At 31.8% G+C, this 19543-nt stretch overlaps 1 protein-coding gene across 1 annotated transcript; it reads left to right on the top strand.

The window, feature by feature from the left end:
* Positions 1-140: 140 nt before the first annotated feature.
* Dd (CTD nuclear envelope phosphatase 1-like protein dullard) lies at positions 141-18174 on the top strand. Its single transcript, XM_072522062.1, has 6 exons — positions 141-420; positions 960-1026; positions 2279-2469; positions 3998-4226; positions 5324-5473; positions 6736-18174. The coding sequence occupies exons 1-5, from the start codon at positions 322-324 to the stop codon at positions 5467-5469; spliced, it is 732 nt and encodes a 243-aa protein (XP_072378163.1). The 5' UTR covers positions 141-321; the 3' UTR covers positions 5470-5473; positions 6736-18174.
* Positions 18175-19543: the final 1369 nt, after the last annotated feature.

Genomic DNA, 19543 nt, shown 5'->3' with positions numbered 1-19543 from the left:
GTAATAATATGCATATATAATACCCCTTTTTATTTATGACATGTTCTATTTTTTACATTTTTGATAGGTTTACATTATATTGTAGTTGATTAATTTATATTCTTTTATTTATGAATACGATTGACATTTGACATTCGACATTAAAAGAGCAGTTGTCAAACCACTAGTGGGTCGATGTCGATTTTTAATGGCGGTTTGCTTATTTGTAGGGAAAAAGTATAAAATGTAATTATAGAATATCACTGTTAGTGATTCTAAAAATTGTATGTATCTTTAGCAGTGCGTTGAACTAAAGTGAGCCGTGTGATAAAAAACTTTCCGATGTGGAAACAGTTACAGATGGGACTTCGGGCCTTCTTACTAATAGCCTCTAGAGTTTGGACATGCGTCTGCTATGCATTAAAAAAGCAGACTAGATCGGTGAGTTTGATTGTTTCAGTTTTAATTATAAATAAAATTTGAACATCAGTGTGCAACAATATTTTGTTATAGATGGTGTTTTCATTCATTATTCCTGGAGACAGTCTTCAGTCAAGACTTAAAATTATGATAGATAGTACAGTTAAGAACTAATCGAGTAGAATGTATGGAAGACAAGAATATGAATAACAGACAAATCAAATTATGCAGTGCAGAGACCATTAATAAAGAGTAGTCTTTAGGATGAAGACCACAATGTATAACATTTTTAAAAGAAGTTATTATAGAGTAGTAGCAGAAAGTGTAAATCTATAAAGTATAGCAGTTACTAGGAAATGGTTATATCTGACTGTGAATGGTAAACAGCAACTTAAAAGAAAGGGGACTAGAATTTGAATTTTTGTTTTATTTTTCCATTGATGTAATATTTGGGATTGCTTAATGTTGTACCTTTTGAGTCAATAATTTTTGGCAATGATCTACTGGCATTTTTCCAAACAGTGAACATTTTTGAATAATAACTAATTTTTCTTTTTTAGATCATTCAACACCAATCTGTAAGATATGATATATTTCCTTTATCACCTTTATCAAGACATAGGTTAAGTAAGTATAGTGGATATTTTTATCTTTTAGTTTTAATAAGATAATCTAATCTTTATGATCTGTACAGGTGCACAATTATTAAGCAAAGGATAAAAATGTTCAAATTGTTGAAAATATTGAGTTTTTTTTATGTATTTATATGTGTAAGGAGGTTTTAGGCTTATTTCAGAAAGTAAATAATAAATATAGAAAAATGTTATTGTTATTACAATCTTGTGCAATATTATCAATAGTACTTAGTTATAAAAAAGTCAAGAAAATATCAGGATTTTTAAAAAAATAGACTTTTAAGCAAATTGTTATGATAAGAAATTGTATGATAACTTTTATTTCAAAAGGAAATGAACAAACATTTAGTAAATTCTGTTTTTTTGTGCAAAAAATGTAAAAATTCATATTTACTATCTACATTTATATTTTTCTAGTTCATAATTTTCAAATAAAAAACAAAAAGAATTATTATGTTCATTTTTCCCCTTTACCCATTATTATTGTTAAAAATAATGAGTTGTATATGTGTACAGGGTCATTTTAAGCTATTATTTGAGGCAAGAAACAATAGATTGTGCAATGCCTTCAATAGTAATCATAAAAACTTAACATTTTTAAGAATTTGAACTTGTAAAAAAGAAAATTGTATCAAAACATGTATAAGAAAAAATCCAGCATGTCTTTAAGGTTTTTAAAAATCTCTATTTAATACTATATATAGTTAAATATATAATAATAAAGTAAATAGCTATATATAAATGTTACCCATCATTAATTTTGTTTATAAACATCTCAACTTACTCTTTATCATAAATTTGTGGGATCTAGAGGGGATGTTTACATTAATAGTACGATTTTTAATATTCAAGGTTGAGACCTTACCATAGATAAGGTATCATATAATTAAAAATGCTGGATTTATATATGCAAACAATAATTTTCTAAATGTATACATTTATTAAGTCATTGTTGTGCAAGGTTAATTAAGATTTATATTTTTAATTATTAATTAGCATTGGAATAGTGTTTTTAATTAAGAAATTAGAGAAAAATAGTGTTCATGTATGGACTACTAGGGTGGTTTGACATTAATTCATCCCATGTAAGAAAAAACAGGTTTCTACAGTTTTTCTCATTTATTTTTAATATAGTTTCCAGTATCCACTTAAGTTTGGAGAATAAACATGTAATAGTTGTTCACTGTTGCCAAATTTCAGCCACTCTCTCATATATCTGGTAAATTATTGTTTTTTTATTGTAGGTATTGTTAGAAGAAAAGTACTTGTTCTGGATTTAGATGAAACATTGATACATTCACATCATGATGGTGTGGTCAGGCAGACAGTGAGGCCGGGAACGCCACCCGATTTTGTCTTGAAAGTTGTTATTGACAGGCATCCTGTTAGGTTCTTTGTGCATAAAAGACCCCATGTTGACTTTTTCTTAGATATAGTAAGTATCCAATTAATAATAATTCAATGAATAAATTATTATGTAATTAAATTAGTGCACATATATTTTGTTGTACTATCTTGAGAATAATATTACTGAAACAACCAAAATAGCAATTGTAATTGTGGTTTTAAGATAACAAATTTTGTGTTATTTGAAACAATACTTCAAGTTCTTTCAGAACACATACCTCTTCTTTCACACAGCCTCAAATATTATTTATTTTAATGAAAAATTCACCAGATTGAAGTCATAAGGTGCAAGATCTAGCATATAAGACAGATATTAAAAAATTTAGATACTGTACATGGATGAAGAAACCATGTAGTGTCCCTCCACAGTTTGGGTAGTTTTTTTCGTATTATTTCATGGAGTTCAACAGAAACATAAAGCTAGTAGTAATGATTAATAATTTGGCATTTAGGAATGTAGTGAAGGTACACAATTCCATGAATCCTGAAAAATACAGTCATAAGTGGAATATAGCACCATATATTCACCATTCGCATGAATTCTTAACCCATGGCCAGATTGAACTAGATTAGGGATTTTTTTGATATTGTCATTAGTTTTTGATGTGAACCACTCAAAAACATGTGTATGATAAAGATTCATTATCATTCTTTCAATAAATTTTCAAGTTTCAGTAGCAATTTTTTCTGCCTCATTTGAAATTTACTGCATTCAAAATAGAAGGCTTGACACCAAGTATTTTTTTCTGAGACAGAAGGAATACCTTTATATGTGTCCTTCATAAACTTCAGACATGCCTATGACACAATATGCAGAAATCAATTCCTGAAAGCTATGAAAAATCTGGAAATATCTAGAAAATTAATAAACCTAGTAAAAATAAGAATAAAGGACTAAAACAATGTGATCTTTTGTCTAGAACTCTGTTCAATATAATGCTAGAATGGATAATAATAAAGACTGGATGAAATGGGACAGGAACTAAAAGAAAGAAGACAAAGAGTTACTTAGCTGACAATGATAACCTAGCATGAACCAATAAAAGAAGTAATTTTATATACCACTACATAAAAAGTAAACCTAAACATCAATGAACTCAGATCAAAATGCGTGAATAGGAAAAAAAATATCATGGGAAAGAAAAGTTTTAAGATGAGTTCTAGAGGGAGTCAAAGGAGGCTTCTAAAGAAGAACTAACACTGAGGAAATGACCATGAAACCAATGAAACAAGACCAAGATGGCTAGGACCATTAGAAAGAATTAATGAAGATAGGGTACCAAAGAAATTAAGAAGAATAGAATTGAAAAGAGAAGTAAAAGAAGAGTAGATGTCTTAGAAAAAGTTGGCTTGATAAGGTGCAGAAAGACTTTAAAACTGGCGAGTGAAGGCCAAAGCATTGAGCTTTAGGTGTTAAGGTGTGAATAATCTTCTATAGCAGTGTAAGCTTTTAATGTTTAATAGACCTGCCAATTTTATACTATTACAAATTCTGGATTTTACCCCTTTACACCCGAAAAATCGTTTTATTTCTCATATATTAACTTTAATAACAGGTTTCACAATGGTATGAATTGGTGGTTTTTACCGCGAGTATGGAAATCTATGGTGCAGCAGTTGCCGATAGATTAGACGCTGGTAGGGGTATCTTGCCCAGGAGATTCTACAGGCAGCATTGTACTCCAGAGCTGGGATCATACACTAAAGATTTGAGTGCCATCTGCAATGATCTCTCTAGTATTTTTATACTAGATAATAGTCCAGGTGCATATAGAGCATACCCAGGTAAAGTACCTAAAAATAGTAGTAGTATTAGTATTACCCTATCATTTTTATGTACCAGGTTGTTCAATTTTGTCGTTGGATAAGGGATGATTCTATTAGTTTCGTCTCTTTTAAAAAATGGGTTATTTAACTATAAGGTCAACTCATTTATGTGGTCGATTTTCTGTTTGCAGTTAACAACTGCAGAAGAAAAGTTAAAAAAAGATTTTTATAGTATTTTGATAAAATTAGACTAATAATCCGACGTCTATGGTAAAATCTATCACTATTTACAAATTGGGACTTTAACAATTTTTTGGTAAGCAATCTCTAATCCCTTTTCTCGAGCTAGTCGATTCTTTAAAACTTTGTAGTACCTGCACAGATGAGAATTTATTGAAAGCATTGCTTTGTTACGATAGCTACAGACAGAATGCAGAAATAATTGCAATGTAACAACATTTCGCATGACCACACACTATGTGGAGTAGCAAATGCAGTCCCATGCATGTTTCTTAATAAAATAAAATAATGGAATCGAATGGAATTTACTTTATTTGTATTGAACTAAATTAAAATCCACCACCCAGTGCATAGACGATAAGAAAGCTATGTTTCTCCTCCTCGATCACTCCTGGATTGCCACATTCTGTTTTTTGAATCTGCTCAGGATTTCTTTGATTTTTAATGCCTCTGGTGGCATAATAACTTTATAAAAAATCTTTTGTACCCTGTCTTCCTGTGAATTATAAAAAAAACTTGTGGGAACAAACATTTCTACAAAGCAATCATCTAGGCAACCTGTATCTACATTTCTAATATAGAGGTTCTATTCATTCGTTTATCAAAATTAGTTTAAGGGAAAGAGAAAGCTGATGAAACTACAGGGCTCTTACTTTCGAAGACAGAAACAATTGCTGAAACCAGTTACTTATTCTCTACAATTACTTATTCTCTCTGTTTCAATTGCAACAAGGCTGGTTGATTTAATGATCACATTATGAAGTTTTGTGTAGATCTGTTCACAAAACCGTGCTTATGATTAATATGTTAGAAAAGAACTAATTTTAATAATCTTATGATGTATTTGTTCTAAAACGCATTATGGATATTTTCAGATAATGCAATTCCCATAAAATCATGGTTTTCTGATCCGACAGACATAGCTTTGCTCAATCTTCTTCCAGTTCTCGACGCCCTCAGGTTCACGACAGACGTCAGATCTGTATTGTCGAGAAATTTGCATTTGCATAGGCTATGGTAGATAGGTGAGTAACCCTTGACTACATGAAACCATTTTTCAAACAAACAAAAACTGTAGGAGAGGATATGTTGTAGCATGTCATAGATTCAGTGACATCAACAATAATTACAACAAATGGATAAATAATTAATAACAAATGGATAAAAGTTAAAAAAATTAATTCATGAATTTGGATATTTATTATTGTTTTACAATTAAAAAGTAATTTAAAATTTTACAATTGAAAAGTAACAGTTGACAGGACAGCTGACAGATGTCACTCGCGCTGCCATATTAGAACTTTGGCAATAAATGAACTATGACGTGCCACATATCGTTTTACCTTGAATGTAGCTAGTGAAAGTATTTAAAAAGCCAAATCAGGTGAACCGATGTAAAACTACAATTTTGTTGTTTTAAAAAAATAATTCCAGCTATTGACAATTGTATTTGCATTCCTTAGACATGTTTTTTAGTCGATATATTTATTTTCTCTTTCACCAGGTTCGGCAATCTCTAACTATGAGGTTTGTTCATAAAATAAGTAATTGTAATCGTGAGGAAAACTTTTAGAAGAGATTTGTTAATATGGTCCAATGACTGTTCACTCAAAGTCAATAATTTGTTTTGTGTTTGCTAAAAGGTATGAAAAATATGCATAAATTATACTTTTGATGTCTCCTTTATTCTTCGTTAGAAAATAGTGATGTGTTGCCATTGGGTTGACTAGTACTGTCCATTGATCTCAAATTCAAATTCTTTTATTGATGTAATTTTGCCAGTAGCCCAACACACGTCGAAATAAAAGCAGAACAATAGTTCTATTAAAAAATCTTAAATTCTATAAAATTATAGAAAAACATGCATCAGATTGAGTTAAAATAGTTTAAAATTGAAATTTAAGATATTCCTCACTACTGTAAAATACATTTTTTTAATTAAAATTTCCCTAATTTTATTTTTAAAGTGAGTTTTGGGAAGATCCTTTACATTATCAGGCAGTTTTTTATAAAATTTATTTGCCCCATACCCTGATCCAGTTTGACACCTCTTTAACCTCCAGTAGGCTGGAACAAGATCACATCTGTGTCTAGTGTTATGATTGTGCACCTCTTCATGGCTCCCAAGTTCCACTGTATTAATAATTGTATGAAGATGTTTTTCTACGTGAAAAACTTATTTTTTGAACAAACCTCGTAAATTAATTTATACCATCTTGCATGTAACATTTTAAAAAATCATTTTTCCCCCCAAATCCTTAATAATCTTTGTACATTTTTAATACAGGTGCAAACACTGAGATGTAACTGGATGATACGTTACGTCGCAACTTCCTATTATTCGTCAACATGAAGTTTTTATTTTTTTGAGTTAACTTATTTGAGAACTTTTTGTAAAGGTTTTAAGTGAAACTGACGGCGCGGATAGTCTTTAATGCGTTTGGTAAGACACGAAAACTTGCAAGTGTTTCAAATTTGACTAATTCAAAAACTAATGCGTTAGTGTCAGTGAGCAACGAAGAAATGAAACTGGTACACGGAAAAAAGCTAACAATGGACGAGCGTGTAGAAATGCATGTAAGTCGAGGATTATTTACTATTCTGTAACATTTCTTACATGTTTGTCCCATAAAAATGTCAGTAATGTACATCAAGTCCAGCTATGAAATCTCTTGAGTTTATTTTTTTTTAATATTCTCCAGGACTGGTTCTTTTGTTCCAATATCTTACATTATTTCAATTGCTTCTGTGGTTTTTTTGGAATACTACTTTTTATCATTTTGTGGTTGTTAGTTCCACAAAGATACCAATTCATTCTTGATTTGTTTCTTTTTTGCAAGAGGATTTTGTATTATTTTATCTTCACTTACACCAATTCCTTCTATTACTTTTGCTTTGTACAGATCTGTTTATTTGTGTATTTCATTATTCGCTACAAGTTAAGTTCTTTAGGTGTAAAAATTTAGGACATTAAGTTAACCCATTAGGCCTTTGAAGTGTCATGGAGAGATCATGACATCCAAGTGCAACTGAGGACATTTTGAGAGCACAATATGGACTGTGGATTAAAATAATCAAGAAAAAGATTCTAATATCGTTATTAAAAAGAAAAGTGAAGACCTCCACTGACCTAATGGAGATTACTAGCGAAGATCTAGGTAAAACAAAGAACACGAATATTCCAAATTCCTTTCTATTTATGTACAACCTAATCTAAAAGGTTTAGGTGTCCAGAGAACTGGATTTTTTCACGATATATTGGAAGATCCAATTGTTGATAAATATTTGCATCATTTGGCATCGTACATTGGTAATGACATTGCGAATGGTGCCTTCCAAGTCGTTATTTGTTTCTGGCTTATCGGCACGTAGACTGGAAAATAGCCTAGTAGTGTGAATTCGAATATCTTGACCATAAACTGAGAATCTGTCCAAATATTTTCTTTAATAAATCGATTGTCTCATGCGCTGTGTGATATGTTGCACTAGTTTCTTGACACCATACCTCTTCCATATTAAGGCGATTCAATTCAAGAACAAAAACATTATCGATCATGACACTATAGCGCTCTCAATTGACTGTAACCTTCTGGCTGGCTTCGTCTTCGAAAACGTAAGAACCAATTATTCCACCAACCCATAAATCCCACCAAACAGTCAGTTTTTCTTGATGTAACGCCGTATTGGCATAGCCATTCAACGAAAAATGAGCTTCATCGTCCACTCATGGACACACTCGGGTCTTCCTCGATGCTAACGCCTGCTTCAGCAATAGCTTCTTCGATACGCCTCGTTCAGTGAGTACCGAAAAAGCTATTGCCTAATGAAATGTACACAGCCTAAAAGAATGAGGAAAAAATAAATGTAGCACTTGTCGGTTCGTTATTGTTGAACGAAAATCCAAATGGGTCAGTTTCATTTGTAATTTATTTGTTTTTTTCATATTTATTTATTTTTTAGTTGATTGATGTTTGTGTAATAGGAAATTATACTATATTGTAAATATTATCATAGACGAATCGCTATGATGTAGTTAATGTATTCAGTAATGAGATCACGTGAGTTTATTTTGTATGTATTCTGTTTTGATTTCGAAGCGTTTAATAAGGTAGTAAATATGTACATAGTAGCTTTTGGATATCAACTCTCCATTTTTAACATTTTCTATATAGTAGTTTAAGATACAAAGTAGCTATAGTTCATAAACGACAAAATTTTCTAAGAATTTACCTTATTAAACGTCTTGTTTAGGTTTGTAGAAAAAACCAAAGACAATGTATGTAGTTTTAACTATGAATATGTACCTAAGGCCTATATAGCTCATGACAAATGATCAAGAATAACGGTTTTTATTTTTCTCTTTGAGGCAGAGACCAAGAGGACTCGACTGAAAGTGTAGCAATGCCTTACTATAGAAGAGTAAAGCAACAATATGATCCGGCTTCTCTGAAAAGCTTTTACAGCCTAAAAAGAAGAAAACATATCTTTTTGTTATTTAAATAGTGCTTCAAATGATTATAGTATTTTTTATTGATCAGCACGAAATGGTAAATATCGATTTTAATAATTTTTTAAATAAAATAATAAATAAAAATAAATTTAATTCTTTAAATATTTTCGTCAGTATCTGTGAATCGGTTCATTAACAGTAGATATACAACGTATGTTTTGGACCGGAAGTAACGTCACGCCATAGTAACGAATCTGTTGACTGCTGTTGACATTTTTGGGAACTGTATTTGTGGGTTACGTCACTGTATCTATGGAACATACATGTATAGATCTCGGCAAGGATGATGGTGTTTTGTAAGAATGAGGAACCCATGGCAATGTGATTTTACACTCTTTACAATCACTAAAGACTAGAGAATTTGCCAAATAAAACGCATTTTTCGTGAAACTATTGGATAGAGGCATCTAACAACTGTTTTAATAAATTTGATGATAACAGTATATAATAAACAAAATATACAAAAGATTGAACGTCAGTTTTTACATCATCATTCTCAGCATACTCTACCAATTATGGTGTAGCCTCCCTTACATATTCATTCTCCATACCTGTCCACGATTGTCTAAAATTCGCTTTTGTGTGCCATGTTGTACCGGCTTGTTCCCTTATGTCATAGTCCCATCTTAAATTTGGACGTCTTCTTGGTCTCTTGACGCCTCTTGGATACCACAGTGTAATTCTAATGGACCACCTCTTGTCAGTTCTTCTCGCTTAATGTCACGCCCACTGCCATTTAAGGATTTAATTCTATGGATTACATCAGTAACCAGGTACTATACGATTGGTAGTAGACTTATAGGTCTGTGATTGTTTTTTTGCTTATGTCTTCCTTAATACTTTTCCTTATTGTCTTACAAAGTTCTGTGTATTGTATTCTCTGTATTTTGCTACTTACTTTCATTTCCCTTCTTTGTTTTAGCATTATTTTAGTTTTATCAGACAGTTTACTATGTTTATTTTGTTGTTGTGGGCCTCCGATTTCTTTGGCACTGTCAAGTTTTCCATTAATTGAGAGCTGTCGATTTGGTCATGTATTCTTTCATCAATTGTCCTTTGGTAGTGATCTGAGTTCTCTTTTACATTGTTGTTTAGAAGTCAATTTCGTAAGACAGTGGTTTCAAATGATTGAGTGTTTTTACTGACCAGCACAAAATAGTAAATATCGATTCTAACAATTTTTTAAATATGAGTAATCATTAATTGCCTTTAAAACATTTTCGCCCCAATATATGAATCAATGCGTTAAAAGTAGATATACAAAGTGTGTTCTGGACCGCAAGTGATGTTTTCCTATAGTAACGAGTGTATTGACATTTACAGGAACTATATTAGTTCATTTTTGACTGACGTCAGTGTTTGGATCGAAAGGCAGTTTTCTGTTTGAGGCAGAGTTCAATTTTTTAAATAAAAGAAAAAATAATTATTTAAATATTTTTGTCAGTATCTGAACCAATGGATTAACAGTAGATTTACAACGTATGTTCTGGATCAGAAATGACGTCACGCTGTATTAACGAGTCTTAGCAACCTCCGTCGACATTTATGGGTTAAGTCAGTGTATGTACTGAACATGCGCAGTCCTTTAAAAACAAATGATGATGTATGTAGGGATAAGGTAACTGTTGCGATGTCTTCTTACCCCTTTACGAACACTCGGACTTCCCCGCATTTGCTATTTAAAGGTTCAAAGTAGCTCGAGGTTTTAAAGTACAAAAATATGAATTCAATCAATATATAGTGCATGTTTAATCTCCCCCTCAACGGAATCATACAGCAAGTATTCATATATTGTATTGCAAATATTCATTATTTGTGAGCTTTCTTGCAAGGTGAGACACATCGTTTAAAATGGCGATAATAAAAAAAGTATCGTCTACTCCTAATAATTTGGTAGTCTTAATCTTTTATGTAAGACGTTGGAATAAATAAATTTACTTTTCCTCTTCTCCACATTCTGATAGAATTCATTGATTATGTATTGCTATATGTCAAAAATATGACGCAATTGACATTTTCCTTAAATCTTGTGTCACGTATGTTCCTAAATTCTTATGCGAATATATCCCACTGTTAAAAAATGGCGGCAGTAAAAAAGTATCTTCCATCTTTAATAATTTGTAGCCTTAACTGACAGCTGTCAAAAAATTGTCATCGATATTTTACTTAAATGACAATATGGCATGTGATATATCATTTGAAATCTTTTATGTGACTTCAGTACGCCATTTTTAACGATCACGTCACCAAAATAATGAATAGTGACCTCACCCAAATGTTTATAAAGTTTTATAGCTTAAAAAATAGTTGAGGGGGAAATTTTAAACTGCACTGTATTACATTACGAGGATTGTTTGACAAATACCAGATCCAACACAAAAATAACCCAAAATTGGAGAAAACCGTTTTACGACTTGCGTAAAATTATTTTTTAATAGGCATTTTCATCAGCCGCCATGCTTTTCGTACAGTTTTGATCAATGACGTATAATATATATTATACTTCATTTTTGGCATTGTATCGACGAAATGAGAAAAAACAAGTGTTGGCAGCAGAGTTATAGCAACTCTTTGGAATTCTCGTAAAATTTTCTGTATGGTTACTTTTGAAAAAAAGAACACAAAATGAATGAAGAACTTGCATGAGTTATTTACTAAAAATAAATTTAAAATTTTTAAACCTATTTGTTCAAGCAGTAGCTTGTTTTTGTTTTATTCCAAACATCATGGAATCTTCGTACATTATAATTGTTTTCGTTATAATTCTCATATTTTTCTACATTTATTCGTCTTTGCAACTAGAGAGTTTTTTTGCCTAAATACAAAAGAAATTCTAAATATAAATATCTAAAGCCTAAATATCTCACGTAATTATCGAACAATCCTCGCAAATAACTGCGTATTTCTTGGTGAGACTATTAGGGTACTGATTTGTTTGAAGACGATTTTGCAACGGTTCTTGGTAAAAATAATAAACAAAATAACGTAATATTTGAATAAACGCTAAATGTCATATAATTTCTATACAAAACGGCCTATTTGGTCTCTATTTGGGTGTTTTTGTACATAAAATTAGAAGTTATCAGTAAAAGTCTTTAATATAAATTAAATGAGTATACAACAGAGTTTTCTGCATCAGAAAATTGGATTTATGATATAAATATGGATAAAGATCGTGTCCTTTTTCCATTTCTCCCTGGATGTTGTGTTTTTGGTGTACATAAGTAGTTAATCATTTTAATTATGGAGTTTTTAACGAGAAAACGAAATGGTAGATCCGTGCATTTCGAGTATATAAAAGAACTTGTTCGTTGTCTTCAATAAAGGGTAATTTTCTTAGGTTTTTGTTTAAAGATAAATGTATCAAAGAAAATCATGACAAAAAATAGATCCGCGATATTAATTTTAATTTTAAACAAAAGTTTATGGATCGTAATAAAAAACTGGAATTAAATTTTTTTGAGTTTCTACAATTTTGAAATGTAAATATTAATTTTGGTAAAATTTCGACTTACAAAATCAATATTTAATGCCGGTAATAAATCATTTAGATTTATTTTCATGTAGATGGATAATTTTTTATCAAAATTGCTCTATTTATCATAATTTGCAAGCCTGTCAACAGTATTTTGCATCGCACGGGCACTAATGGACAGATAGACAAATAGGTCGCACAAAACTAACGGATCTAAATTGTTTTTTATGTTTTATTTCGATACAATTAGTAGATACTCCTAAGTTTGGATTGTATTGCATTGATTGCTTATCTGGAACTCTCAATACTTTGAAATACAGTAAAAAAAATAATTAAAGTTTCAATCAAACAATAACATAACTTAAAAATATGAACATTCATAGTAAATATCTTAATACTTTGATATTCTTACCTTACAGATTCACGAACAACTTCCTCTCCTTGTACTTTATTCTCCTATCGGAGGTTGGCTATCATCACAGCTATCCGTACCTTATTGGCGACTGCTCTTAAAAGATCTACTGAGCTGCAACTATATCACTCTCTTAGGTTTTTTATCCAGGAAATTCTTTGTCTGCCTATGGATCTTTTACCCTAGATTTTACCTTGCTTTATGAGCCTTAATATCTCATATTTCGCACCTCTGGTAATGTGGCCTAAATATTCCAGCTTTCTTGTTTTGGTGTGCTTTATGACCTCGCAATTCTTTAGTAGCCTTCTTAACACTTCTGCATTTGTAACTAGTTGGGTCCAAGGTATCTCAAATGATTCCAACTTCTTTATATTATCCACTTTTAGTGTCCAGCTTTCCATTCCATATAGCAAAGTCGAGAACACGTAGCATCTTAGACCTCTTATCCTCAGCTCCAGAGGAAGGACTCGATTAACATTGTTTTCATTTTTATAAATGCTTGTATTGCAATTTCAATTCGTGTCCTTATTTCTCTATCTTGGTCATTGTCTTCTTTACCCAAGTTCCCAGATATTAGCTCAGTGGGTATCTGATCTGGGCCTACTTATTTTGCGATCTTTGGATTTCTAATTGCCTGTTCTATTTCGCACATTATTATTTTCGGTCCTATTTGTTTCTGTGGTTCTTCTTGTATCATTCTATCATCGCCGAAAAGACATTATGTATTCTTGCCAAAATCTTAGTTTATCTTTGATGTCTGCAATGAGTTTACCATTATCATCTTTAAGTATCCCATAGTGTGCTCGCTTTTTTAGTATTTTTTAGTTCTTTTATTTTTTTATGCATATTAAAGCTGTCGCATTTTCTGTCATACTCTTCAATTTCTATGCATTGATGTGTTTACCACTTTTCCTTGGTCTTTTTTATCTCTACTTTAATTCTACTTTGTAGTTCTTGGAGTGACTGACATCATCGAGAAGATAGCCAGACTAAAATGGGGATGGGCAGGACACATAGCCAGAATGACAGATGGGCGATGGACAAAGAGGTTATTGGAATGGAGGCCAAGGGAAGACAAGAGAAGCGTCGGTCGACCACCTACAAGATGGACTGACGATTTAAGAAGACTCGATAAAAACTGGATGAGAGCGGCGCAAGATAGGGGGGTTGGAAACATGAGGAAGAGGCCTATGTTCAGCAGTGGACTCTTGAGGCTGGATGATGATGTAGTTCTTGATATTTTGGCTTATTTCTCCCTTTGGCCTTTCTCCTCTCTTCCATTAATGCTACAATTTCTGAAGTCACCCACTTCTGTTTTTTATTTGTCTTTTCAGGCTTTAAATTTTCTTCTGCGGCCTTTAGTAATGTCTTCTGAATATTGCTCCACTTTTTATTGACATCTTCTGATGTTAAGATTTCTTCTCCTATTTTTGTTAGATTTGAATTGACTTGTTGGATCACTTTTTGATATATTTCTCTTTTTCTTAATTTTTTACAATCAAACGTTGGTTTATTTTAGGTATTACAATCTTTTTGAGTTTTACGTGCATTCTAGCTATCAGCGGGTTATGGTCTGAGTTCACATCTACTCCGGGGTATGCTTTTACTGTTTTAATTAAGTTTTGTATCTATCACGAACAAAAAATAATACTTATCGCACAGAATGAATGTTCATAACCAAAAGTCCTTATGTATTCTTCAAACAATTAAAAAAAAAAACAATATTTCCAACTTCTTATGAGACAAATACACACAAATTAGAAATGTTTGGAAAGATTTTTAAAATCCCCGCCCATTGTGACGTCAGACTTAGGTAGTCCTTTAACATTGTAGTTGAACAGACAGTGTTTCCGGATCGTGCATATACATCTTACTTTCAATTTCAATGACTTTATTTTATTCTTGTCCTGACTAATCTCACAAAATAGTTTTTTATATTATTTTTAGTTTTCGATGGCAAATCTGCTATTTACTTTGCAATGCTTTCCGTCTTTATAAAAAAATGATATTTCCATCTTTATATAAAAAGACAATTCGAAATTTATATTTGATAGGAAACAAAGTTTCGTTAATAAGAAAATTACACCTTATTGACAGTTCTCCATTGTACATAAAGGTTGTATAAATAAACTAGTATTTCGATAACGTTAAAAATGTTTTTGTTCTTATTTTGTAAATGTATACACAACCAAATTCGAACATAATTGTACTTAATTTTTATGATATTACATTAAATTTGGCATGACAAAGTTGACTGCAGTGGTCATAAAACGACGTTATTAGTTACATAATCGACATTTATATCGATTTTGTTGTTCAGAGTTCAGATTCATTCAGTATCTTACAGAAACGTTGTAATAACATACGAAACTGGAATTTAGCGTTTGTGTACCAGACTAAAGCTTTCAAAAAGTCGGTAGAGATAGATATAACGTTACTACACTAAAATCTGATAGTAAATGTTGACCCAACGGCTCAGTAGGCTGGCAGATTCACTTATATGTGAATATTTTACCTCACGCCAGCAAGATAAAATGCTCAAACTCTTTGGAGTATAAATTCCAACAATAATTGACGATTGTAGTACGTTGAGTGGTGGCTCGGTGACGTAAGCTTTTTTGTACACGCTGTATCGACACAACTTCTGCCGTATTTAATGTAAAATCATTCAGCCTTCCGTATCTTCCAAAACTCTTTAAAGATATTACGTATAAAACTGCATGGATTTTAGTTTTCCCGAAACAGCAATACTCGCAATTTAGTTGAGTTGAAGTTGTGATAGACAGGTTTTAGTTACTATATAAATAATTTTTTTTACGATTTGTATTAGCTGTAATATACAATGAAAGGCTGTTTTCCGTGGTGTATAAAACTTGTGTTGACTTTTTGAAATGTATATAGTTCTAGTATAAGTTTGTTGTGTTAAGCAACGAGAAGTATCTCGGTTGAATTGTTCTTTTTTAGGTAGAATAAAACATTAAACAGATCACAACGTCTTGTTTAATCGATATTTTTCAGATTAAGTCCGCCAGGAACTTTTTCTGCCTAAAATCGATAGTCAATACTGTCAATTTTGTATAGCGAGTGGTAAATCGTCAAACGGGCCACAGGAAACTTAATGGGAAATTATAAACTGTTGAATTCATGCTTTTCTAATTATTTTTCATCAAAAGTCATAGAAAACTATTTGCAGAGGACTCTGAAATCTGCATTGAAAACAAATGTTAAAATTTTTCTACATCAAAAAATTAATTCCCAAAAATGCAAGAAATTCTTCTTTAGCCATATTTAACAGTCTTCCTTTTTGTACTGCATATAAATTAGACTGAAACGTTATATCCTCGGGAATATTTCCCAGCAATTTTATAAAAATATCAAGAGAATTTTGACACTCTTCAAAATAGTTTTCTTCCCAAACATAGTTTGGTTTTACATAAGTAGGAATTTCTGTAGCCTTTTCAATTTTGTTCCACTGCCTCAAAACTTGTTCTTCTACACTAGTCAGTATGAGCTCATTAACAGCTTCTCCTGATTCGTGAACTTCAACACTGTGATCGTGAACATCGTCAGTAAATTTAGATATTTCACAACTATCATTTTCATTCTCGATTTCATCAATCAAGTTAGATTTTACGTTTCTATTGGATTCCACTAGTAGCTGAGTTTCCGGAAAATCTTCCTCGTTTTCAGATTCTACATCAGTGTCTTCATTGTTGTCAAGCGGTGATAAAAATGCATCCATATCCTCATCATTTTCAATGATTTGTGCCAACTCGTCGGATGTCAGGACTTTCTTTGCTAACCTGCGGTTTGCAGCCATACTAAAAATTAAAAGAAAATCATTATAATTGGCTCCTACATTTTTGTGTACAATTTTTTTGTTCTTTAACAAGCATTCTTGTGAAAAAAAAAGAATTAAATTACTAAATATGGAAAATCTATCGTGGCATCAAACCAACACAATTAGTCCCAACGGTACGTAGAAGTACCAGTTAAACTTAAGTGTTTTTTTATTACTTACATGCCTATACATTGTGAACCCAATTGTATGTGTGAAGAAAATATAACTTACCTACTGATAGTCTCCAAACAAAATCGTAACGACGAAGAAATCAGCAAACAATAAATATCAAATAATGTATAAAAATGTAACCTCAAATACGTTTACACTGACAAATCTCAACGGTCACTGACGCATCAAAAACCCGCCAAGCAGATCGTGTGACGTTGCAATAATTTAAAAGTGCTGGACGAATATGTACCTTTGGCAAAAATAGACTAAGTTGGTTTATATTTTATTGTAACGTCGATTTATTTTGATGGTACTTACGCGTACCGCTGGTAGCTAAAGGGAATATTTTTTGAGATAGGTACGGTAGTTAAATACCTTGTATCAATATTTTTGGCATTATTTTTGTCAAAAAATCTTTATTAAAATAAAAAACTGGTTGTGGTACTCCGATAGTGACCGAGGAGGGGAAGCATAGCTTTATTATTCTCTTGATTGGTACATCACTGTCACTATTTACCATGATTTTATCAAGATCAATTATAAATTTAAGAGAGAACGTGTCTGCAATATCTAACAAGAAACACGCATGGGACTGCGTTTACTACTTCCACGTAGTGTAGGAGATGAGGGGACTGATTGTACAACTATACACAGCCGCATTAAAGCGCAGTATATATAATGTTTATAACTATAGGTATATATGTGGTTCGCGCGATCTGTGGTTTCTTTTCTGACTTCTAGTTATGTATAAATATGCATAGCAAATATCAACTTGCTTCAAATGTGTTTTTGATTTCACTTAAACATTTAAACGTGATATTCACACTACCATTTAAAATAGTATTTCATTTTAGTTTAAATATTATTAAGGATGTTTTCGTACCGATCAAATACCTACTCAAAATTGTCTAGCCCGTCGAATTATAAACTGTAGTTGAAAGAGGTGCTAAATATTTTGCGACGTTGTCAGATGTATCTGTGTTATGTTCACGTTTTAGACTTCCAACCCTGTATATACAAATTTGATTAATTTTTTGTAACATTGTGCAAAATTTAAAGTTATTAATACTGTGAATATGTGCATATTAAGATATATCTCCAAAAAAAGTCTGCCTCTTTACTGAAGCAATAGTTATGACTTTTGTAATTCTTAAAAATTTTTTGTCCTTGTGTTTTTGTTTAAATTCAACCGATATACCTCTAAATGCTTTACGAGAGCTTACCAAGATTTGGTAATGAAACCATGATCTTGGAACAAGAAGTACCTTTTACATAAAAATGTGAACTATTGGTTAGAATAAAAGGAAAAGCCGAAAACCGTTGTTTTATTTATTTTTCTTCTAGGTACACTTTATCAAAAACCGTATAAAGGTTTTTAAAAATTTCATTTACACAAATTTTCGGCGGGCGAACTTTCGACACCAAATTGTCTTTGTACCTGGGGTAATCGAAGGGTCAAATTTTATTATAGGAAATTTCGACACCGCAGCGTAAAGCAGGTAGGTAGGTAATTAGCGGCGATGGATATTTGCACTCAAGCAGGACAAGCGGGTTTTTCCAATATTTATTGTCACAGCGGGGGGCGTGGCACTTGTGTACTTGTGACTAAATTATTTCAGTTGTAATTTATTTCTTGTTTGACGTTGACTTGTGCACGTATACGGATATTTAAAAAATGAGTTTGATAAAAAGTTCCCGTGGTCGAGATTTATTAGTGGTGGAGCATCATTCGTTCTCGAAACAGAAAGTGTTAAACAGCGGCGAGATATTTTGGCGCTGCATCCAAAGAAACACTAAGTGTTCCGCAAAAGTGTTTACAATAGGCTGTGAGGACCTCACCATCACAAGAAGTGATTTGGTACATAATCATGAAGCCGATCCAAAAAAGCTTGAAGTAAAGATGGTAACCAATGCATGTAAAAGAAAAGCCCAAGAGGACATATCGGAAAAGCCTGCCAAAATTACAAGAACTGCTGTTGCTGAGTGTGATGCCAATTTGCTGACGGTTCCTGACATAGCTAGCATAAGAAAGAACATTTACAACTGTCGTCGTAAACTGTTACCAGGTCCGTTACCAAGAAGCATATCAGAAGTCCATAACGCGGTTAGTAATTATTCTCCTAAAACCTGTCGCAATGAAAGTTTTTTGTTTTTAAATCATCCTGAATTAAATGTAATTGTATTTTCATGCGAGACAAATATTCGTTTGTTGTGTAAATTAAAAACTTTGTATATGGATGGTACATTTTCATACAGTACCAAATATTTTCTACAATTATTTACTACACATGGCTTGGAAAATAGACATTATGTTCCTTTAGCATACTGTTTTTTATAGGACAAATTGTCAATGACATACAAAAATTTATTTTCTTTATTAAGGTCTAAGTCTAAGGTCTGAAAAAGCAATTCACTGTGCTTTATTGTATATGTGGCCCAATGCAAAAATTAGTGGATGCCGTTTTCACTTACACCAAAACTGGTTTAAAAAAAATCAATCTTTGGGTTTGGTACAAGAATATAAGGATACAAATTCAGAAATTGGAAAATGGTTAAGGCATACGTTTGGTTTAACTTATTTAAATCCAGCAGAAGTTGAAGAATGCTTTCTTTGTGATTTAATGTCATATAAACCTTAAAACGCAACACTTGATATATATATATATATATATATATATATATATAT

The sequence above is a fragment of the Diabrotica undecimpunctata genome, chromosome 2 (assembly GCF_040954645.1).
Source record: "Diabrotica undecimpunctata isolate CICGRU chromosome 2, icDiaUnde3, whole genome shotgun sequence".
Taxonomy (NCBI): domain Eukaryota; kingdom Metazoa; phylum Arthropoda; class Insecta; order Coleoptera; family Chrysomelidae; genus Diabrotica; species Diabrotica undecimpunctata.
The sequence above is the reverse complement of the archived record's forward strand: the minus strand, read 5'-3'. Positions and strand labels throughout refer to the sequence as shown.